This window comes from Mandrillus leucophaeus, unplaced genomic scaffold, assembly GCF_000951045.1.
Source record: "Mandrillus leucophaeus isolate KB7577 unplaced genomic scaffold, Mleu.le_1.0 Scaffold254, whole genome shotgun sequence".
Classification (NCBI taxonomy): domain Eukaryota; kingdom Metazoa; phylum Chordata; class Mammalia; order Primates; family Cercopithecidae; genus Mandrillus; species Mandrillus leucophaeus.
In genome coordinates this window covers 1,269,533-1,294,037 of record NW_012102632.1, presented here as the reverse complement: position 1 = coordinate 1,294,037, position 24,505 = coordinate 1,269,533, and the positions used below count along the sequence as shown (strand labels likewise).

General features: G+C 41.7%; 1 protein-coding gene across 2 annotated transcripts in view; it reads left to right on the top strand.

Annotated features, from left to right (window-relative positions):
• Window positions 1-24,505, top strand: part of IL16 (interleukin 16) — a 129,466-nt gene that overhangs the window by 22,488 nt on the left and 82,473 nt on the right. For both annotated transcript variants that reach the window (XM_011983684.1, XM_011983685.1), the window contains exon 2: window positions 18,640-19,052. In XM_011983684.1, the coding sequence (XP_011839074.1) occupies window positions 18,640-19,052 (413 nt within the window). The remainder of the gene's footprint in view (window positions 1-18,639; window positions 19,053-24,505) is intronic.

Below are 24,505 nucleotides of genomic sequence, written 5' to 3'. Positions count from 1 at the left end.
CTCAAAGCAGAGAATAATCATTCTTTTCAAATGTGCACAGAACACATAAAACATTTAATCACATCATATACTGGCTAACAAATAAACCTCAATGAATTCCAACAAATAAAAATATCTAAGACACATCCTGTGGCACGATGCAATTAAACTGGAATTTTCTAATACAGAATTATAAGAACAGCAAGACTAAATCTGGGAAATTTAACCACATGAAATTAACAATAACAACAAAAATCTCCTGAAGAACTGAGTTTAAATTGGGAATCAAAACTGCAATTACAGACCATTCTTAAAATAACAATTAGAATATTGTATTTCAAAATTCCTGGGTTGTGGCCAAAAGGATGTTCAGAAGAGAATTTCTGGCTTTAAATAATGATGATGATGATGACATGGTGACAATAAAAACCACCCAACAAACCATGCTAAGAAATTTACATCCAGGCCGGGCGTGGTGGCTCATGCCTGTAATCTCAACACTTTGGGAGGCCGAGGCGGGCGGATCATGAGGTCAGGAGATTGACACCATCCTGGCTAACACGGTGAAACCCCATTTCTACTAAAAAAAAGTACAAAAAATTAGCCAGGCATGGTGGCGGGCGCCTATGGTCCCAGCTACTGGGGAGGTTGAGGAAGGAGAATGGCGTGAACCCGGGAGGCAGAGCTTGCAGTGAGCCGAGACTGTGCCAGTGCATTCCAGCCAGACTCTGTCTCACAAAAAAAAAAAAAAAAAACCACCCAGAAATTTACATCCAATATTTCAATTTATAATCACAATGTTGCTGTGAGATGGCTAATCATCCCCATCTTACAGATATTTAAAAAGTGGGTCACAAAAAGACTAAGTAGATTTTTTAAAATTTCAACTTTATTTTAGATATAGTGGGTACATATGCAGGTTTGTTACATGGGTATATTACAACTAGGTAATGAGCATAATACCCCATATGTATTTTTTTTAAACCACACCCCACCTCCCACCCACCCACCCACAGTGTCTGTTGTTTCCATGTTTATGTTAATATGTGACCAATCTTCAGCTCCTACTTACAACTGAGAACATGAGGTATTTGGTTTTCTGTTTCTATGTTAATTTGCTTAGGATTATGTGTGGTCTCTAGCTCCATCCATGTTGCTGCAAAGGACATGATTTCATTCTATTTTATGGCTGCATAGTATTTCATGGTGATATGTATCACATTTTCTTTACTCCACCGTTATCAGGTATCTAGGTTGATTCCATGTCTTTGCTATTGTGAATAGTGCCGCAATGAACATACGAGTGCATGTGTTTCTTTTTTTTTTTTTTTTTTTTTTTGGTATAATGATCTGGTTTTCTTTGGGTATATATGCAGTAATGGAATTGATGGGTCGAATGATAGCTCTGCCTTACGTTCTTTGAGAAATCTCCAAACTGCTTTCCATAGTGGCTGAACTAGTTTACATTCCCATCAACAGTGTATAAGCATTCCCTTTTCTCTGCAACCTCACCAGCATCTATTGTCTTGACTTTTTAATAATTGTCATTCTGACTGGTGTGAGATGATATCTCATGATTTTTATTTGAATTTCTCTAATGATTACTGATGATGAGCAGTTTTTCATATATTTCTTGGCTGCTAGTATGTCTTCTTTCAAAAAGTGTCTGTTCATGTCTTTTGCCCATTTTTAATGGGGTTATTTGGTTTTTGCTTGTTGATTTGTTTAAGTTCCTTATAGTTTCTGGATAGTAGAACTTTGTCAGATGCACAGGTTGTGAATATTTTCTGTCATTCTGTAGGTTGTCTTTTTACTCTGTTGATAGTTTCTTTTGCTGTGCAGAAGCTCATTAGCTTAATTAGGTGGCATGATCTCAGCTCACTGTAACCTCTGCCTCCCAGGTTCAAGTGATTCTCCTGCCTCAGCCTCCAGAGTAGCTGGGATTACAGGTTCTCACCACCATGCCCAGCTAATTTTTAAAATATTTTTAGTAGAGATGGGGTTTCACCATGTTGGCTGAGCTGGTTTCAAACTCCTGACCTCAAGTGATCTGCCCGCCTTGGCCTCCCAAAGTGCTTGGATTACTGGTGTGAGCCACCCACTGCACCCAGTCTGTATTTTGGTTTTAAAATGTTTTCACAACTCTTATCTCGTTGTCTCCTTTTCCCCCAAACCTTGGGAGGAAGGTAGTATAATACATTAAGGATGCATATTATCCAATATACATATATTAATATAATAATAGGAGTATTGCTATTTCTGAAGGGCAATATGGCACACGGGTTAGGGGTGTGGGCTCATTAATCTGACTGCCTAGGTTGTGGTCTGACTTTCTCAGTTACTAGCTGTGTAATCCTAGACAATTTGCTTTACTTCTCTGTGCCTCAATTTTCTCACCCGTTAAATGGAGAATGTTAAAAATAGTATATATCTCATATAGATTTTATAAGGATAATATTATAGGCACTTACATGAGAAAATTCACCTAAAACAGAACAGTGCACACAGTAATTGCTTGATAGATATTATGATGATTATTATCTCTATTTTAGCATGAGGGCACTAATTCTGAGGAATTAAGCACTCAATGAATTCAATCACATTTATGGAGTCCCTTCAGTGTGCTAGACAGTGTGCAAGAGTTATAGTTGATGGTGCTTAGAGGATAATGATGGAGACAGGGACAAACCAGATCATTCTTATTTCTGATGTGGCCAAAGTGCAGGCACAGACATGTCAGGGAAATCATGGGTACACTGGAGAGGGCAGACAGTGTGGGGAGGGGCGTCCTGGGGGAGGTGGCTGTTGAAAGCAGGATATTCCAGGAAACCAGTGTGGATGGTGGTAAGAGGTGGGAATGGGCAGAGGGATATGGGCTCGCAGCAGCTTGTAGGAGCTCACAGGGGCTTGGAAGAATTTGCTGGGAGTGGCGGAAGAGGTGATGAGCACAGTGGAGTCAAGTTTGAGGCAGGGATGAACTAGGACAACAGAGAGGGTCATTGTCCAATTCAGAACCTGAGATCTCTTGTTCTTTTTTTTTTAAGGAGCACAAGTGATCCTTAAAGATCCAAGAGTGAATTCTAAGCAAGGGAGGGTTTCAGTTGTCTAAGCAAGTCCTGCGATCAAAGGTGCCAGGTCAGCAGGTCCTCATATCCTTTCTGGAGAAGCTCAGAGTACTCAATAGCCCACTCACTTTTCCCTTCTCACAGGGACACTTTAGTCCATGCCCTGACTGCCTCCCTCCCTGCCTACCCTCGCCAGAGTGGCCCTGCACCCAGGCATGACTCAATTGGCCCAGATGAACTCTGCAGCCTCTAGCAATACCACAGTTACACTGATTTGAAAACAACATCTGGAATTGTCGATTTTTGTTTTTGTTGCAATTGGTTTTGGGGACTTAGCCAAAAATTATTTGCCAAAGCAGATGTTGATAAGGATACTTCTTAAGTTTTCCTCTAGGATTTTTATAGTTTGAGATCTTATATTTCAGCCTTTAATCCATCTTGAGTTAGTTTTTGTATATGGTGAAAGGTAAGGTTCTGGTTTCATTCTTCAGCATATGGCTAGCCAGTTTATCCAGAAACATTTATTAAATAGGGAGTCCTTTCCTCATTACCGGTTTTTGTTGGCATTGTTGAAGATCCGATGGTTGTAGGGGTACAGTTTTATTTCTGAGTTTTGTATTTCATTTCTTTGGTCTATGTGTCATTTTCTATACCAGTGCCATGCCCTTTTGGTTACTGTAGCCTTATAGTATAGTGTGAAATTTGGTCATGTGATGCCTCTGGGTTTGTTCTTTTTGCTCAGAATTGCCTTGGCTATTTGGGTTCTTTTTTGATTTAGTATGAATTTTAGAATAGTTTTTCTAATTCTGTGAAGAAGGACACTGATAGTTTGATAGGAATAGCATTGAATCTTTAAATTGCTTTGAGCAGTATGGTCATTTAAACAATATTGATTCTTCCAATCCATGAGCATGGAATATTTTTCCACTTATTTGTTTCATTTCTGATTTCTTTCAGCAGTATTTTGTAGTTCTCCTTGTAAAGATCTTTCACCTCCTTCGTTATTCATTTTCTTTGTGGCTATTGTAAGTGGGATTGTGTTCTTGATTTGACACTCAGCCTGGACATTATGGGCGTATAGAAATGCTACTGATTTTTGCACATTGATTTTGTATCCTGAAATCTTGCTAAAATCGTTTATCATTTCTAGCAGCCTTTTGTTGGAGTCTAGGGTTTTCTAAGTATAGATTCATATTGACAATGAAGAGAGATAGTTTGACTTCTTCTTTTCCTATTTTTCTTTTGCCTGATTGCTCTGACCAGGACTTCCAGTACTATGTTGAATAGGAGTGGTGAGAGTGGGCATCCTTGTCTTATTCCAATCCTCAAGGGGAATGGTTCCAGCTTTTTCCCATTCAGTAAGATATTGGCTATGGGTTTGTCATAGATGGCTCTTATTATTTTGAGTTTATCTTCCTTAGATGCCTAGTGTGTTGAGAGATTTTTTGTTTGTTTGTTTGTTTGTTTTCATAGACAGGGTCTCACTCTATCATCCAGGCTGGAGTGCAGGTGCGATCATTGCTCACTGCAACCTTGACATTCTGGGCCTGAGTGGTCTTCCCACCTCAGCCTCCTTAGTAGCTGGGACTACAGGCATGTGCCATGCCTGGTTAGTTTCTGTATTTTGAATTCTTTTTTTTTTTTTAGACAGAGTTTCACTCTTGTCACCCAGGCTGGAGTGCAGTGGCTCAATCTCTGCTGCTTGCAACCTCTACTTCCTGGGTTCAGGCTATTCTCCTGCCTCAGCCTCCCAAGTAGCTGGGATTACAGACATGCACCACCACACCCAGCTAATTTTGCAGTTTTTAGTAGAGACGGGGTTTTGCCATGTTGGCCAGGCTGGTGTCAAACTCCTGACCTCAGGTGATCCACCCACCTCAGCCTCCCAAAGCACTGAGATTACAAGCATGAGCCACTTTGCTCGGCCTAGTTTTTGTATTTTTAGTAAAAGCAAAGTCTCACTATGTTGTCTTGGCTGGCCTTTAACTCCTGTGCTTAAGCAATCTGCCCCTCTTGGCTTCCCAAAGTGCTAGAATTACAGGCATGAGCCACTGCATTTGGCCATGTTTAGGTGTTTATTATTATTATTAAGCAATGTTGAATTTTATCAGAAGTTTTTTTTTCTGTGTCCATTGAGATGATCTTACGGTTTTTTGCTTTTAATTCTATTTATATGGTAAATCACATTTATTGATTTAAGTATATTGAACCAATCTTGCATCCTAGGAATCAAGCCTACTTGATCGTGGTGAATTAACATTTTGATATGCTGGATTCAGTTTGTTGACGATTTTTGCATCTATGTTCATTAGGGATATTGGAGTGGAGTTTTCTTACTTCATTGTGTCTCTGCCCGATTTGGGTATTAGACTGATGCTGGCTTCATAGGATAAGTTAGGGAGGAGTGCCTTCTCCTCAATTTTTTGGAATAGTTTTGGTAGGATTGATACCAGTTCTTTGTACATCTGGTAGAATTTGGCTGTGAATCCATCTTGTCTAGGGCTTTTTTTTTTTTGGTTGATAGGTTTCTTATTACTGATTCAATTTCAGTGCTTGATATTGGTCTATTCACAGTTTCAATCTCTTCCTGATTCAATCTTTGGAGATTGTGTGTTTCCAGGAATTTTTCTATTTCCTCCAGATTTTCTAATATGTGTGCATAGATTTGTTCATAGTATTCTCTGAGGAATGTTTGTTTGTCTTTGAGATCAGTTATAATGCCATCTTTATTTATTTATATATACATATACATCTGTATATGTGATCTATGTGTTTATGTGATCTATGTACTGTGATGTAAAATGTAAATTCTTACTGTAAGTCAAGATTTTTTTAATTAAAAAAGTTTTTTAAAAATTATTTTTATTTATTTATTTTTTGAGACAGGATCTCACTCTCTTGCCCAGGCTGGAGTGCAGTGGTGCAATCCTGGCTCACTGCAGCCTTGACTCCCTGGGCGCAGGTGATTCTCCCACTTCAGCCTCCCAAGTAACTGGGATTACAGGCTCCCTCCACCACACCTAGCTAATTTTTGTATTTTTAGTAGAGACAGGGTTTTCACTATATTGGCCAGGCTGGTCTTAAACTCCTGACCTCAAGTGATCTGCCTGCCTCAGCCTCCAAAAGTGCTAGGATTACAGGCATGAGCCACCATGCCCGGCCCTTCTCTTTTTAAATATAGCTAGCTGTCTATCAATCTTATTTATTTTCTTGAAAAAACAATTCTTGGTTTCACTGATCTTTTGTATGGATTTTTGCACCTCAATTTCATTCAGTTCTTCTCTAATTTTAGTTATATCTTTCCTTCTGTTAGTGTTTGGGTTAGTTTGTTCCTTTTTTGTTCTAATTCCTTTAGGTACAAAGTCAGATTGTTAATTTAAGATCTTTCTGATTTCTCGATGAAGGTGTTTAGGGCTCTAAACTTTCCTCCTAACACTACTTTAGCTGCATCCCAGAGATTTTGGTAAGTTGTATCCCTATTTTCATTAATTTAAAAGAGTTTTTAAAATTTCTGCCTTAATTTCTGCACTCATCCAGGAGTTATTCAGAAGCAAGTTGTTTAATTTCCATGTATTTATGTAGTTTTGAGAAATCTTCTTGATATTGATTTATATTTTTATTACACTGTACTTTGATAATGTGCTTGGTATGAGTTCAATAACTTATTTGAAGTTATTGAGACTTGCTTTAGGAATTAACATGTGATCTATGTTAGAATATGTTTCACATGTGGATGAGAAGAATATATATTCTATGGTTGTTGTATGGAGTTCTATAGATGTCTAGTAGGTCTAACTGGTCAAGTGCTGAGTTTAAGTCCAGAGTGTCTTTACTGGTTTTCTGCCTTGATGATCTAACATTGTCAGTGGGGTGCTGTTGTCTCTCACTTTTATTGTATGGTTGTCTAAGTCTTTTTGTAGGCCAAGAAGGACTTGTTGTATGAATCTGGGTGCTCCAATGTTGGGTGCAGTATTTATTTAGGATAGTTAAATTTTCTTGTTGGATTGTATCCATTATTATTATATAATGCCCTTCATTATCCCCTTAATTTTTATTGGGTTCAAGTCTGTTTTAAAGATAGTGACTCCTGTTCTTTTTTGTTTTCCATTTGCATAGTATATCTTTCTTCATCTTAAGTCTACAGGAGCTACATGAGATAGGTCTTTCGAAGTAATAGATGGTTGGGTCTTGTCTTTTTATCCAGCATGCCCCTCTGTGCCTTTTAAGTGGGAAGATTTAGCCCATTTACATTTACAAGGTTAGTATTGATATGCGTGATTTTGATCCCATCCTCATGTTGTTAGCTGATTGTTATATAGATTTGATTGTGCAGTTGCTTTATAGTGCCTGTGGGCTATGTGCTTAAGTGTGCATTTTTTTTCTTTTTCTTTTTGTTTTGTGGCAGTAGGTGTTGTTCTTTTGATTCCATGTTTAGTATTCCCTTAAGAATCTCTTGTAAGACTGGTCTAGTTAAAACAAATTCCATCAGCATTTGCTTGCCTGAGAAGAATTTTAGCTCCCTTTCACTTATGAAGCCTAGTTTGCTTCACTTATAAAGCTTAGTTAGCTATGTGCTTAAGTGTGTTTTCTGTAGTAGCAGGTGTCATCCTTTTAATTCCATGTTTAGCACTCCCGTAAGGACTTCTTGTAAGGCTGGTCTAGTTTAAACAAATTCATTAAGCATTTGCTAGTCTGAGAATGATTTTATTTTTCCTTCACTTATGGAGCTTAGTTTGGCAGGATATGAAATTCTTGGTTGGAATTTCTTTGCTTTGAGAATGCTGAAAATAGGCCCCCAATCGCTTCTGACTTGTAAGGTTTCTGCTGAGAGGTCTGCTGCTGCCTAATAGGGTTCTTTCAGTTTATGATTTACCCTACTCTCTATTTGCCTTTAAGATACATATATTTTTTTGTTTGCATTGACCTTGATGAATCTGATGACTATGTGTCTTGGTGATGGTTGTCTTGTGTAGTATCTAGCCAGGATTCTCTATATTTGTCATATTTGCATATCAACCTCTGTAGCAAAATTGGAGAAATTTTTGTGGACTATATCCTCAAATATATTTTCCAAGGTGCTTATTCTCTCTCCTTTTCTCTCAGGAATACCAATGAATTGTAGATTTGATCTCTTTACATACTCTCATATGTTTTAGAGATTTTGTTCATTTTTCTTAATTCTTTTTTCTTTTCCTTTATCTGATTGAGCTGATTCAAGGAACCAGTCTTAGAGCTCTGAGAGTCTTTCCTCAGCTTGATCTATTCTGCTGTTGATATTTCTGATTGTAGTATGAAATTTTTGTAGTGAGTCTTTCAGCTCCAGAAGTTCAGTTTGGTTCTTTCTTAAAATGGCTATTTTGTCTTTCAGCTCTTGTATCATTTTACTGGATTTCCTGGATTGATGCGGCTTCAACTTTCTCATGAATCTCAATGAGCTTCCTTGCTATCCAGATTCTGAATTCTATGTCTGTCATTTCAGTCATTTCAGACTGAGCAAAAAACTATTGCTGGGGAACTAGTGGGCTCATTTGGAGGTAAGGGGACACTGGCTTTTTAATTTGCCAGAGTTGTAACTAGTTCTTTCTCATCTGCAAGGGTTAGTGTTCCTTTAACTGTGGTGTAAGTTGATTATACTCAGTTGGCTTTGTTTCTGGATGTTTTCAGAGAGTCGGAGCTCTGTACAGGATCTTTATGTGTGGGTGAATTCTTGTGTTTGGTTTCACAGATGCATATATTAGTAAGATAATTTTTGGTGTTGCAGCTTAGGCTGTGATCCAGTAGATGATGGGGAAGAGTGATGGCCAATAGCTAGGCTAATAACCAGTCACACTACTCTTTTGTATTTCCTCATGTTGACAGGTGTGCTCTGCAGTCGGGGGTGGAGACACATGGCCCCTTCACCAGGTCTGCTCATGAGCCTTGGGGGAGACCCTTTTGATCACCAGTTATGTGCCCATGTTTCTTTCGTTAGGTGTTCTGGGATGCAGGGCCCCCTCTGGGAAAGGTTGTAACAGGAAGATGTTCTTTACCGTTTCTGAATGGAACCTCATCCCTTGCCACACTCTGAGGGTTGGGGATCCTCCCTCACTCAAGTGCCAACCACAGATCTTGGCTTTGTATTCCTGAGCTGCTGTACTGTAGCCCTGGGGCACCAGGACATCCCATGGCTCTGTCAGAATCCATGGTTGGATTCTGGCTGCACTGGGGATCCTATGTGCTCCAGATCACCAAGAAAGTACTCAGGTGGAGGAATGCACTCAGGCTGGGCTGAGGAGGCTGTGCTGTGCACCTGCTCCTGCAGGGTGGCTAGGCATGAGCCCTGGGAAGGGCTGGCATGTAGGAAGGCTTGCAGAACAGGTGTGCATCATTCCCAGGGAAGCCAGCCCTGCTCTCTCCTGGCTGGAAGGTCAGCTGGGGCCAGTGCCTTCCAGAGGGGAATAGAGAGTCCTGGGGGATGACCACCTATGACTGCTCTCTGCTGGAGCTGTCCAGTGCACACAAACTCCTCAGCTCCAGGCTGTCTGAAGGCCTGTCTTTGCCTGTTAACTGGGGAGATCCCCCTCCAGCTCCCATATCCTTGTGTGATTCAGGGTCCCCTGTAGCTAGAATCCCAGAGGCTAGTGGCAAGAGTGAGGCATCCTTCAGTTCCCTCACTCACCCCTTTCCCAGGAACTGTTTGGGCCAGGAACTAGCCCTAACAGCGTTTGGGTGCCCCTGCAGGGTTCCCAGCTTCCTCCCTCTTCAGCCTCAGCTTCAGCATCACCTCTACCCACCCTTGGCTTTTTCTCTTTGAAGAGCTGCCCAAATTGTGGTGGCTTACTTGATAGTTTGGTCTCTCTCAGTGGGAGCAGCACTTCCTGGCTGCATGTAGTCGGCCATCTTGTTTCCCCCTCCTGCTGTTTTTGAAGAGTGCGCACCCTCCATCCAGCTGGGCAGCATCTGTCTGTCTTAGCAGCAGCAGCAGTAGCAGCAGGAGAAGGAAGACAGCAATGATGAGGCTGCCTACTGAGGACTTCCTATGGGAAGAACCGAAAGCTGCTCCCATCCCTGGCTGCTGAATTGGTCTACTGTGCCTAGCACCCCAAGCAGCCCTCCTTACAGCCTTGCAGCTGAGCCTCTTCCAGCCTCCCTCCTCTCCACTGCATGCTAAATAGATTTCTTCAAGGTCAGGTATAGTAAATTGTTGGAGTGGGATTGACACCTAGGTCTGCTTAGGCTGTAAAGCTACAACATGTAACCACTACATGATATGCTATCATTTCTAAAAGGGAATAAGTTTGAGGAAACTAAATATTCAATTCTTGAAGATAGAAAAAAATGACAAAACAAATAAAAGCAAGAAGGAAAAAAGTAGCTAAAGCAGAAATAAATACGTTGGAAATCAAACCCCAAAAAGTAGATGTTTTCTCTGCTTCTAAGAATGAGTCCTTGGAAAGGACTAATAGAACAGATAGCCCTCAGTGAAGATAAAGCAAGGCAAACAGAAGGGGAGGCCAACAGAAATGCAGAACACTAGTTAGGAGAGCATATGCACAGATTTTAGAAAATATTTAAAATTGTGAGTCTGTGATAGACAGCTCTATACTAACAAACCTGAAAATCTGGATGAAAGAGTACTTTTATGACAATGTCAGTGATCAAAATTAACAGAGGAAATTTTTTAGAAATTAAAATAGACCAACCAAGGAAGTAATGGAAAAAGTTTCAAAGAACTACCTAAAGGGGATGCCAGGACCAAAAAATTTTATGAAAAAATATTTCAAGCTTTTAGGACTAGATGTACTTTAAACTATTAAACTATTTCAGAAAGTAAAAGAAATGTCCAGCTTCTCATTGCTCTTTTTATAAAACCTAAGACAACCCAAATGAGATGGCAGACCATTCCTATTTGTGAATATAGATATAAAAGTCCTAAATAAAATGTTAGCAAACTCAATCCACTTATCTATTAAAAGAGATGCATACTGTGATCTAATGGGACTTAAAACAATAACAAAATATAGGTAGCTCAATTGTAAGAAAGGCACTAGTATATTTCTTCATTTTGACAAATCAAAAGAGGAAAGACACCTGATAGTAACAAAGAGCTAAACAAGTATTTAATAAACAACCACCCATTCTTGATGAAAATGCTGCCAAAATTATCATTGATAATGTGTATTTCCTTAATATGATAAAAAAATTATGTCTCAATATATTGGTCAATATTCTACATATCAGAAAACACTACAGGAATTTCCATTAATGTCTGGAAAGAGAAATGAAAATCCTGTATTGTCATCATGATTTACTAAGGTTCTAGAAACTTTAGTCAGTAAAATTAGAAAACAAAATGAAATAAGTGACCCAAATATTTGTAAATGAAGCAAGTTTGTTAATGTTCAGAGGTTACATGATTGAAAATTCAAAATAAACTACTGAATAGTTATTAGAATTAATATGAGATCTGCAAGTTTGCAAGTTATGAAGTAAATATACAAAAGTCACTTATGTATATGTAAAGACTAATCAATTAGAAAATATATTTTACAAATAATTCAATTCAAAATAGAAAAAATGTTCAGGAAAAATGTAATTAATCATATTTACAGCCCAAATGAAGAGTATAAAATGTTATTGAAGTCTGAAAAGAAAAATTGGAGGAATATAAAAACAAAACAACAATTAAAAAAAAAGTCCCTGGATGGGAAGACTTTCTCGCCTAATTCATCTATAAATGCAAAGCAATTCCAATAAAAATTTCCACCAGACGTTTTAGAACCTGATAAAATTACTTCACAATTACTAGCTGACAAAAAATTAAGCATAAATTTCTATTTTGTTCCTGCAAATAGAAAGTCTTTATTTTTCTTATCATAATTGTGACATGATTATTGTAAAAAGAAATCAAGTGTAGGAAATTACACAGAAAGGAAAGACTCCTTGTAAATATCATCCCCTAGCACCTTGCTGTACCTTCCCAAAAAGTTATTAATAGTTTGATTTTATTGATGCAAGTAAGTTATTTGTAAATAAAACTCAACTCCAGCTATTTTGTGGTTTTTCAGCTTTACAATATATTGCAGACTTATTTCCAAATCTATATATGTATCTATTTTATTTTTGTGATTGGCTGCATGGTATTTCATCATACAAATGTATCATAATATATTTAACAAAATCTCCCATTCATGTACATTTAGAATTTTTTTTCTCCTCTTTTACTGTTTTCTGAGTAGCTTTTTTTTTTTTTTTTTTTTTAGTCCATGCTATGTGCAAGGCAATAAGCTAAGTATCTCTCAGAATTATTTTCTTTAGCCTTCACGGTTGTTAGCATTGTTATCTCCAAGCCATAAAGGTGTTAAATACTTTGCTTAAGTTGTCCAAATACTAAGCAACAGATCTGGCATACAGGGCAAGGTCAATTTCAGAGTCTAAGCCTTTAAGCAGTATGTTTATAATCCTGCTTGTCCATCCTCCCAATTAACAATTATTAATTAACAACACTGTAGCTTTGTGCAGCTGACCTCTCATTTCATTCTGCAATGACATTGACTGAGTGCATCCTAAGTGTGAAGTCCTGCTCTGGGCACAGGGATTCCATGAGGAATGAGCTTTAGCCAGTCTCTCAAGAACAATGATGGGTGGATATGCCCTTATTTATCTAGGTGGAAAGGCCTTTATTTATCTAGCTCCTTCTTGAGATTAACTATATAGCAGGCCTTTACCATATTGGAGGTAATATATACTGAGTGGGAAATCCCTTTTCTGACTTATCCTGTGCCCCAGGGGCCTGGATCTTGTTGAGGCCATCCTGATGCCCCACTCATGCCTGTGCACTGATGGTTAGGTTCTCCTTCCAGGATGCTGAAAGTGCAGTGGTCCCTGTGAGGGGCTTCTCCAGGGTCTCAAGGACTTTTCTGAGGAGCAGCATTGAAAATCTTCCCTGATGACTCTTGACTTGTCTTCTACTCTGAGGTTAGCCCACTGTGGCTCCTTGTCACTCTGATGTTGGTTGGTTACCTGGAGTCCATCATTCTGTTGTCCTAGTTGAGATGGTTTCCTTGAGAACACTTCATATGTTGTTGGTCCTGGAAAAGTCTGTTGGAAAGGGCCTCTGAAACACTCGTCTGCCATTCATTCACTGAACATGCCGAATGCCCCTTCTTTGTGTCAACCCCCATCAAAGCTTTGGGGACCAAAAATTAATGAGACTATATCTATCTCTCCTCTCTAGGAGGTAACAGTATAGAGGAAGAAAGACGACAGATATGAAACTAACTTCAACACAACTTGCTTAAATTACCAGTTGGGAAACTGAGGCCCAGAGACACTGTCTTCCTAGTCCTCTGTACAGTGTATAGTGACATACACAGAACTACTCCCACCTGCAGATCCAATGGAATCCTATTAAAGATACTCCTTTTTTTTTGAGACAGGGTCTCATTGTTGCCCAGGCTGGAGTGCAGTGCTGTGATTTTGTCTCACTGCAACCTCCACCTCCCAGGCTCAAGCAATCTCTCCATCTCAGCCTCCTGAGTAGCTGGGACCACAAGCACATGCCGCCATGCTGGCTAATTTTTTTTTTTTTTTTTTTTGTATTTTTGGTAGAGATGGGGTTTCACCAGGTTGCCCGGGCTGCCCTTGAACTCCTGAGCTCAATCAAATCACCCGCCTTGGCATCCCAAAGTGTTGGGATTACAGGCGTGAGCCACTGTACCCCACCTAAGATATTCTTTTAGAAAGAGAAACAACAATACATTTCTTCATTCCTTATCATTGAGTTATTCTTTAATTGACAAAGACAAAAATTATCCCCTGGGCTACAGTGACCAAACTTTAAAAATTGCCTTTGATATAGGACACTGTTGGAGAATTCAGCAATTTGAAACACATTTTACCAGCTAGTTCTCCTTTCTCCATATAGGTATTTACCCTCCCAAAGATCTCCAGTGAGTTAAATGTATTTTATCCAGATGGAAATACTGTGGCCTTTCCTCCGGTGGGTTAGCTTTACCTAGCACAAAAACAGGCACTTGACAGTTTCTCAACAAGTGCTTGCTGAATGAAATAAAATAAAATAAATAAAATAAAATAAAATAAAATAAAATAAAATAAAATAAACCCATAAAGGAAGGAAGGAAGGAAGGAAGGAGGAGGAAGGGAGGGACAGACTAACTGATCCTGCTTCACAGCACATATTCTGCAATTTTTTGAACTTCTTTAAAGGGGAGGAACTATCCATTTATTTTCAATTCAGCTCTATCCTTTTGGCTCTGCATTTTCTAAAGAAATGACAGCTCTGCCATGGTAAAAACATATACTGATAACTATGATGATGAGTCAGTCCTGTCCCACTTTTTTTGGCACAGTGTCCTTACCCTTATAAGATGTGATGAGGAGACCCCTTCCAGATCTAGTATTCTGTGGAAGATAGAACTAAAGAGCAAATACACTAGCCCAGTTGGGGAGACATGGGAAAGCCTTCAGGGAGTTGGAGAGCAGTTTTCTAGGGAGTTGCAGAACTTCTCAGTTTTTCTGCTGGGAATTAAAAGCAACTGATCGCATTAGCTTAGCCATGTTAGAAACCTTCATTGTGCATCCTCTCCCCACGCCCTGGAATCCTCTGGAGAAGACCCACAAGGCTGTCTTGTGGAGGGTCCACCAGAGGCAGAGAAAATCTGGCAAGAGTTTGACAAGTTGTCATAGAGCCTGGGGAAAAATAAGGGAAAGCTCATTAGTTCCAACCTTTTGAAGGCAGCTGGACTGGAGGACTGGCACAGACTTGCCCCCAAGCTCTGCTGACATTCGGTTCCTTTAGGGAGCAATAGCTGGTTCCAATGTCCTGAGCTCAATTACTGAAACTAAGATGAACCATGTGACCACAGCACTGTGTTTTCAATTATTCTCTCTCCCTTCCTCTCTCTCGGTGCCAGGCCTGGAGGGAAGGCAATCTCCCACAGAAGTCCAATTCTGGCTTCTCTGCTACAGCTCTTTTGCAATTGTTCTCTTCTTCCTTAAAAAAAAAATTTCCATAATGACAAGGCTCATTTTGAAAACTGCCTTCACTCTTAACCAAAGGATTAATTCCTTGCCCCCTGGTTCATTGCCATCTCCCGTCCCATGGGCCCTGCCATCCCACATGAGAGCCTAGGTTATGAAAGTGGTGATTCTCTTCAGAATAGCTTATTTTTTCAAAGCTGTCGGTACTCATCAGACACTCCTGCAAATGGTACATTGGGATTAGCACAGTTTCCACCAAGGAATTTGATTCCTCTGTTCTCTTAAATGCTACATGCAGCCAACTATTCCACCACTGAGTGAAGCACACAACCTTACACCTAGCCCCAAAGGTCCCCAAATTTTTTTTGGTCCTGGAAAATGCCCAGTGAGTGACCTCGCTATTGCTGGGACAGTTATTGCACATTGGAAGAGGAAGTAGAAGAGAAAGGGAATCGGGTTTGCATTCCAAGAACCCGTGCAGACTGTGGCAATTCTTGGTGGGACAAGAATGCAAGAGGCTGTTATACGAGAGCCTGGCACTGGGGCATGGAGGGGGTAGAGTTGAGGCCTTGACTGGCTATGACTGGCTTCTCTCCTAGGCTTGGGGTGGGATAGGAGAGTTTCAAAAATCCTCTTGGCCCTTGGATGTCACTGTTTTCCATGCTTTATGCCAGCAACGGCAGAGAGAAGAGCCACTATTCCAGGAGGGTTTTTTTTAAAAAAAGCAAAAAGAAGAGTCTATTTGTGTGCATAACTGCATAGGTTGATGTGGTTTCAGACATGGCTGGATCTGGATGCTCATGTCTGAACTCAGTCCCTCTCAGATTTTCTCTCTGTCCTCCTTCTTTATCTCTGTCTCTTTCCCCACCTCTATGAGTTCTGTACCTTCTGTGTTGGCTTCACTCACAGGCAGCCCCTCTACATGGTGGACCTCAGCATCCCCATGTTTATATCTTTCCTGTTTAGCACCAGCAAAGTCCGGAAGGATTTTAACACAGCAATGATTATCTTACAAATTTCCAAATGCCTAATGGACCAGTGTTAGCTGTGACCAACACACACACACACACACACACACACACACGCGCACATACACACACACATCTTTCCCCATGAAACCCTGGTGAACTATGGGAACTCCTAAGGAGCTGATCAAAATGGAAAGAAGTTTGGATATATTAATACTTATAGCGACATTGGTGTGGAGAGTCACTAGTTTTGGGAACTGGAATTGGCAGGATGCAGAGAAACTCTTGGGTTGGGGATGGGGGCAGAGGAACATTCACAATCTGCATTTGGAAGATGACATCTGGAACTAAAGGCAATAATGAGGTAAAAGAGAAAACTACTCTAAAAGCTTGAAACCTATGTCGTCTTCTGCCAGTGGATCTGAGCATTGATATACTGGTTAACAAATCCTCTAAAATGCAGCAAGTTTTTTAACCAAGCAGACTGTGACCTCTGGACTTCGGTTCATGGCTGTGGGGTTTGTAAAAGGCAGACCTGACACAACAGTTTCAGTGGCTGTAGGGAAAGGAAGCAGACTCTGGGCTGAGGCTTGAAGAGGAGGTAAGCATGAGGGGAGGAAGTACAAAGTGCAGAGCATTTGCTCAAGAAGACATGAAGGGGATAAAGGAAAAGCAAGTGACAAGAGGAGGACATGGAGTTAATATGTAGTGTTTGAAAGACAGAAAAGGTTTGAGTGTGTTTATGTCCTGAGGATAAAGATCCAGCACAGAGGAAGTGATTGAGGCTAAAGGTGAGAAGGGCAATAGTCAATGAGAAGGTAGAGCCAGGGTAAAGCATGCAGGCTTCAGACACAGATTTCCTGGTTTGATTCCTGCTTTTACTGAGTCCTAGCTATGTGATCTTGAGAAAGTCACCTAACCTCCCTGTGCCTTAGTATCTCTTCTGTAAAATGAGGATATTGATGGAGCCTACCATAGAGTTTATGAGAACTAAATAGTAAAGCAATGAGAACAATGCCTGGCACACCATAGTGAAGTTTTCAAACAGACATTGTTGGAAATGTGTTGTCAAGCTGATTAGTGAAACAGTACTACTGTTGACCAGAGCTGGCGGCCTAGTTGGTGGCCGTGAATGTTTCATGGTACCAATCTGTTCAGGAGTGAGAGTGTCTCCTTCAAGGCTTAGAGATCCACAGTCAGGCATGAACTCTGCAGAGGCTTGGATTTGTCTGTGATTGGGGTTTTACTATCATTTGAGATGGAAGGACATACAGTACAAAACTTAGGCATGTTGATAAGAGGGTGCTTAATAAAATGGATCAACACTGAAATAATTTATACTAAAGCATCAAGCACAGTGCCTGATATATTGTAGACTTTCAATCAATCATTCACTCATTTTTGTTTGTTGCTATTGATTGCTGGGATGGTTGGTGAATAAATTGATAAAATCAAAGAGCTAATACAGAAAACAATAAATGTATGCAATGTGAGTACTGAAAAACAGTCTACTGTTAGGCAGAAATTCTCTTCGGAGGATATGTGAAAGGGTTTTGATGTAATGAAGTGTTATTAGGTCTCTGCTATTCCTTATTCAATACTGGATGTGCACAAACAGCAGTACCAATGGGCCAAGAGCATCCCACAATTTGTTGTTCTGGCGACAGCCTCTCTTTTGTGGCTTGGGCCTGAGTCAGAACTTTTTAGGATACAGCTTCAGGGCCTCTTTCACCACCTGCTTCATGGAAACTGAATCCATGGGAGGCTCCTCTTGGCAAAGCTGAGCCGGGCTCTTGGCCTGACTGGAAAGCCTATCTTTGGTCTGTCTGGCTGTGAGAGTTTGACCCAGTGCGGGTAGGTGATGAAGCAGGAGCCCCTGGGCTTGACTGTGACTCTGGCCAAGTGTTTGACTTTAGGCCTGGAGAAAGGCACTCATGTTTGCTGGGAACCTGTTATGTGCTCATCCCTTTAGCAGGCATTTGCCAAGTGTCACCTTCTTTTATGCTCACATCAACTCTGGCAGGTCAGTGTTAGGTAAGACTTCCAACCTTCTTAGCCTTGGGTTCTTCATCTGTCAATGGAAGACATAAGACATCAGTGGTCTTCAGACTCATCTCCATGAATTCTGGGGTTTCTTTGGAGATGCCATGGGAGTTACCAAGGGTGGAGTTACCTAGGGGACCAGGGAAGTGGAACTTAGTCTTCGGTTTTCCCATCTTTGGTCTGCTCTATAGACTGGAGTTCACTGCACACTTTTGTTTAAAGAATGGCTTCCAAGTTTAAAAACTTCACAAAGCACTGGCCTCTATGATCCCTAAACTGTCTCCTGTGACTGATTACTGGCTCTTCTGCTAGTGCCTTGTGTTGGTATTTCCCCTCTCTGCACCTCAGTTCCCCCATCTGTGGAATGAGAAGTTCTGGGGCTAGGTCTCCATGATACTGGGAGTGGAGTGGGTGTTAACTGCTTGGGTTAACTGAGCCCCATTTGGCTGGCACACTGGAAGGGCCAGTGATCTTAAAGGATGATCTGCCCATCTGTCCTGCTTCATGGGCACCAAGAACCTGTGGCTCAGATCCAGGACTCGTGCAGCTCCACTTGTCAGCAGCAAGTCACATTGCTTCTTCCCATTTCCTCTTTCCTCTAGGGACTCATGAAGTGGCAGCTAAGCCCTGTCCAGTGGCCACCCGTCAACCAAGGGCCAGAGACCAGGAAAGGAAGAAAGGCAGCTTCACTTCCTCTTTGAGGATGGAGTCACACAGCCGCACGGGAAAGAGCAGAAAATCCACAAAATTTCGGTCCATCTCCAGGTCCCTGATGCTCTGTAATGCTAAGACCAGTGACGATGGCTCTAGCCCTGATGAGAAATATCCTGATCCCTTTGAGATTTCCTTGGCCCAGGGCAAGGAGGGAATTTTCCACTCATCTGCGCAGCTGGCAGACACATCGGAGGCTGGGCCCAGCAGCATTCCTGATCTAGCACTGGCCTCTGAGGCTGCTCAAATCCAAGTAGCTGGGAATGATCGAGGCAAGACCTGTAGGAGGATATTCTTCATGAAGGTATGCCTGGGCTTTGCAGGCCTGAAAGAGCTTGCAGTTGGTTTCTGGTGCTGTGAATTAAAGTCTTTGAATCCATTTATTCAAAAATCAGGAAGCTGCAGAGTTGTAATTCTGAAAGAGAGCAAGGAAAAAGTTGAGGTAGGGCCCACTGGAACTATAACAATGAGCATGGGAGTGAATCAGGCTCAGTTAACACTCTTGCTTGAGAGGTTCAGGGAAGCACTATTTCACTCTAAGGTAAACTGAGCCTAGATCCCTGATGGAAAATGCCAGATGCGGTAGTCAATACACTGGGAAGCTCTCATCTCTAGACAGGTACTATAGAACATACCATAGGCAGGTCAAATCACATCTTTCTTGTAGACTTGTAGAAACAGACTTACAGGGCCTGGGCAGATGAGGAGGCCTTTTGGCAAGCAAGGTAAGGGGTGCCAGATGAGTGAGTTTGTTCCCTGAATGCTGACTGTGAACATTTTCCAGGTGCCCGCTCCCATTTTCAACATAGGTGTAGATGCTGAAGGTGGCAAGTGTAGCCATCAATAAGGGAGCAGGAAATAAGCAGTGTTTGGGGACCTGCCAGAATTCAGAATGTTCTCCTTTCTGTTATATCATATTTCAATTTTTGTCATCATAATGAGATGGAGATTGCAGAATAGCAGAAATCTAGACTGATTAAAAGATTTTGATGTCAAACTATTCCCTATCAAGTGCTGTGCCTTCTGTGAAAGGTGAGATTTCTCAAGGGTCCAAATGGCCCTGAACCATGGGGTCAGTGCTGCCAACTCAGTGATGAGCCAATGTAGAGACATTTCTCCTATAGCCTACTGCCAGGCTATGAATATAAATAGGGAAGGCATTCTAGTACCTTTGAAAGGGGTCTGTCATGTCTGTACAGCTTGCCTTCTTCAGGAGGGAAATCACTATTTAATATACATAATGAACAACATTTCTGTTAAGGGCCTTAAGGATTGCACAGCATCCTTAAGGGCCTCACCCAGCCCAGTGTGCTCTGTAACCCATGATATGACTTCTATTGATATGTCCTGCACTCACTTAATAGGGTAGAAGGAGAAGCCAGCAGCCCAGTGGGTTTGGGGGAGGCTCACCAGGCTCCCAGGCTGCCATTAATGATGTGAAAAAATCCAATCCACCAACTGAGAGTCAAATTTATTAGTGACATTATGAAAGTATCTAGATTAGCGCTTACCTAAATGAAATTCAAAAATTATTTCAAGACCTCAGCAGAATTCTAGAATGGATTATTCACATGCTTCCATTTAATATCATAAGTATTTCCTGGTCACCTATTATCTGCAAGGCACGGTGGGGGTCCAGTCTCTGCCCTGAAATAACTTACTTAAAATAGAGTAAAAAATACAGTACAAGATGGGTGTAGGAGGGCTGTGGGAGGCTCAAAGGAAAAAGGGAGCACGTCTCTGGGGGTGCTGTCATTCCTTCCTTCATTCAGTACATACTTAAGCCAGGCATGGGAGTGAGCAAAACAGACCCAGTCCTTGCCCTGTTGCAACTTTTATTCTGATTTGGGGATACAGATAGATAATAACAACTTGATATATAATATTATATTAAATACTGAAGGACTATGAAGAAATATTAAGCAGGATAAGGGGATAGAGAGTGATGAGGAGGGGTTACTGCTTTTTTTTTTTTGAAAAGGTAATCACAAAGCCTTCCCTAAAGATGTGACATTTTGGCAAGGACCTGAATGAAGTGGAGGGGTGTGTCACATGACCACCTGGGGAAGGGCATTCCAGGCAGTGGGAACAGCATGTGCAAAGACAGGAAGCAAGAATGTGCTTGGGAGCATCAAGGAGACCAGTATGCCTGGGGTAAAGAGGAAAGAGGAGGATGGTAGAAGACCAAGTTGAGGTGGCAGCCAGGGACTGGAACAAGGGCTGTGGCAAGGACTTGGAATTTTATTCTACGAAGGATGGGAAGCCATTGGAGGATTTTGAGTAGGAAAGTGACATGCTCAGATTGGTGCTTTAAAAGGAGCACTCTGACTACTGAGTGGAGAATGGAGTGAAACCAGTTGCGGGGACTGCAGCAATAACCCAGGCCAGAAATGATGTGACTTGGACTGAGGTGGTGTGGGTAGAGGCACTGAGAATGGCCAAGGTAGGGATTTGTTGATGCAAGGATGTAGCATGTGAAAGAATGAGAGAAGTAAACTTCAACTGCAAGTTTCAGCCTGAGCACCTGGGGGTAGAAGTTTCAGCTTGAGCACCTGGGGGTAGTAGTGGAAGGAGGTGCCCTGTCCCAACCTGCAAAACAGGAGAGGCTGGAAAAATGGTCAGGAAAATGGTGAGTTGTGCTCTTAAGGGTGCGCAATTATATTAAGCAGGGGTGGATGGGAGAGAATTCCAGGTGAAGGGACATGCGTCTGCCAAGACAGGAGAGGAGAAGTCTGAATGCTTATGCTGGGGCCTCTGGGCACAGGTGAGCACGTCTGTCACTCTGTCCTTGTACCTATTCCACGGCAGGAGACCAGATACTTGGGAATGGCTAGATGACACGGGGAAGCAGTGGGCATGGGGAGGGACCTGGGCAGGGGAAAGAACAAACTTCACTTTTTCATCTCTTTGTGATTCACATGTGCACCACTTTTTTTTTTTTTTTGAGACGGAGTCTTGCTCTGTCACCCAGGCTAGAGTGCAGTGGCGCGATCTCAGCTCACTGCAACCTCTGCCTCCTGGATTCAAGCGATTCTCCTGCCTCATCCTCCAGAGTAGCTGGGACTACAGGAGCCTGCCACTATGCCCAGCTAATTTTTAAAAATATTTTTAGTAGAGATGGGGTTTCACCATGTTGGCTGAGCTGGTTTCAAACTCCTGACCTCAAGTGATCTGCCCGCATTGGCCTCCCAAAGTGCTTGGATTACTGGCATGAGCCACCACACCCGGTCCGTATTTTGGTTTAAAAAATGTTTTCACAACTCTTATCTCATTGTCTTCCTTTCCCCCAAACCTTGGGAGGAAGGTAGTAGAATATGTTAATGATGCATATTATCAAATATACATATACTAATATAATAATAGCAGTATTACTATTTCTGAAGGGCAATATGGCACAGGGGTTAGTGGGGTGGGCTCATTAATCTGACTGCCTAGGTTGTTTCTCAGTGACTAGCTGTGTAATCCTAGACAATCCGCTTTACCTCTCTGTGCCTCAGTTTTCTCACCTGTTAAATGGAGAATGTTAAAAATAGTATATATCTCATATGGATTTTATAAGGATAATATTATAGGCACTTACATGAGAAAATTCACCTAAAACAGAACAGTGCACACAGTAATTGCTTGATAGATATTATGATGATTATTATCTCTATTTTAGCATGAGGGCACTAATTCTGAGGAATTAAGCACTCAATGAATTCAATCACATTTATGGAGTCCCTTCAGTGTGCTAGACAGTGTGCAAGAGTTATAGTTGATGGTGCTTAGAGGATAATGATGGAGACAGGGACAAACCAGATCATTCTTATTTCTGATGTGGCTAAAGTGCAGGCACAGACATGTCAGGGAAATCATGGGTACACTGGAGAGGGCAGACAGTGTGGGGAGGGGCGTCCTGGGGGAGGTGGCTGTTGAAAGCAGGATATTCCAGGAAACCAGTGTGGATGGTGGTAAGAGGTGGGAATGGGCAGAGGGATATGGGCTTGCAGGAGCTCACAGGGGCTTAGAAGAATTTGCTGGGGGTGGCGGAAGAGGTGATGAGCACGGTGAAGTCAAGTTTGAGGCAGGGATGAACTGGGACAACAGAGAGGGTCATTGTCCAATTCAGAACCTGAGATCTCTTGTTCTTTTTTTTAAGGAGCACAAGTGATCCTTAAAGATCCAAGAGTGAATTCTAAGCAAGGGAGGGTTTCATTTGTCTAAGCAAGTCCTGCGATCAAAGGTGCCAGGTCAGCAAGGTCAAAGGCGACAGCAGGTCTCCTCATATCCTTTCTGGAGAAGCTCAGAGTACTCAATAGCCCACTCACTTCTCCCTTCTCGCAGGGACACTTTAGTCCATGCCCTGACTGCCTCCCTCCCTGCCTCTGCTCGCCAGAGTGGCCCTGCACCCAGACGTGACTCAGTTGGCCCAGATGAACTCTGCAGGTTCCAGCAATGCCATGGTTACACTGATTTCAAAACAACATCTGGAATGAGGCTCTGTGACGTTAGCCTCTCCTCTGGAAACGCCTAATATAAAAATTAAAGAAGAGGAAGTTATATAAACAGCCAACTTTTTTTTTTTTTAAAGCCTTATTGGATGGGTTGTATTTGGCCCAGACAAGACTGGGTGAATTAATGCCCCAGGATGTGCCAAAGTGGGGCATGGACATGAAGAATTCAAACTAATTATGCATTTGAATCTGTATTGTGCATTAAAGTACTGATTAGGGCTTTTTGCTCTGGGGGAGCTTCTAGACCCCAGAAGATGAATTCAAATGGAAGAAGGTCAAAAGGCAGCCTTCCTAAGTTAACAAACAAAAACAAATACAATTTATCCGACTTAGAACTTTGAAAGAGGGAATACAGGGACTCACTGGCTACTCCAGCCCCTGTCTATTTTCAAATGGGAAGAGTATTTTTAAATGCCCTTTAAGTAGGATGTTAAGGCCAAATGGAAGGCAGCTCAGTTGGAGGGAATGAAAGCTCAAACTCTCCCTCTCCTCTTTCCTCTCTTCCTTCTCCTTGTTTCCTTATTTCTTTCTCTTTTTTCAGACATTGGCAGGCACCTGGTATGTGCTATCCTCTGGAGATAAAGAAATAGATTTGATATTATACCCTCAGGAAACTTGCAGTCTGGAGAAGGGGGCAGGTGTAAGCATAGTTAATCCTGTCCCTTGTGTCTTCCCCAACCTGAATGGCATTCCTTGCTCAGTTTTCTTAAGGAAAGGACTCATCCAGAGAATGAGTAGTGGAAGAATTATATCCTACAAAGAGACTTCTAGGTTACCTCTCATTTCCCTAGAACATTCCACAATAGTAGGATTTACACCCTTCATTATGGAGCTTCCCTAGAAGGAATGGGTCCAGCTAAGACTTCTGTGAAATCTAAGCAATCTTAGAAATGAGCAAATGAGCTCTGGTCAAGCTATCTCCTGTCCACTCCTCCAGGAGGCTCAGTATACATGGGTGGTGGACAAAGGTAGGATTTCCTGGAGAGTTAAAGGGCATCAGAGCATGGGGGGTGCAGGTGAAGATGGAGGTGAAAATGCAAAGGGAGACAGTGGAGGAAGAGGAGAGAAAGCTGGAGGTAGGAGTGAGAGGGATCACTCCTACATCTCAGAAGTCAAACCTGGCCCCAGATTCACAAATAAATCATTTTCTGGCTGGGCACAGTGGCTCACGCCTGTAATCCCAGAATTTTGGGAGGCTGAGGTAGGTGGATTTCTTGAACCCAAGGAGGTTTTGAGACCAGCCTGGGCAACATAACAATAT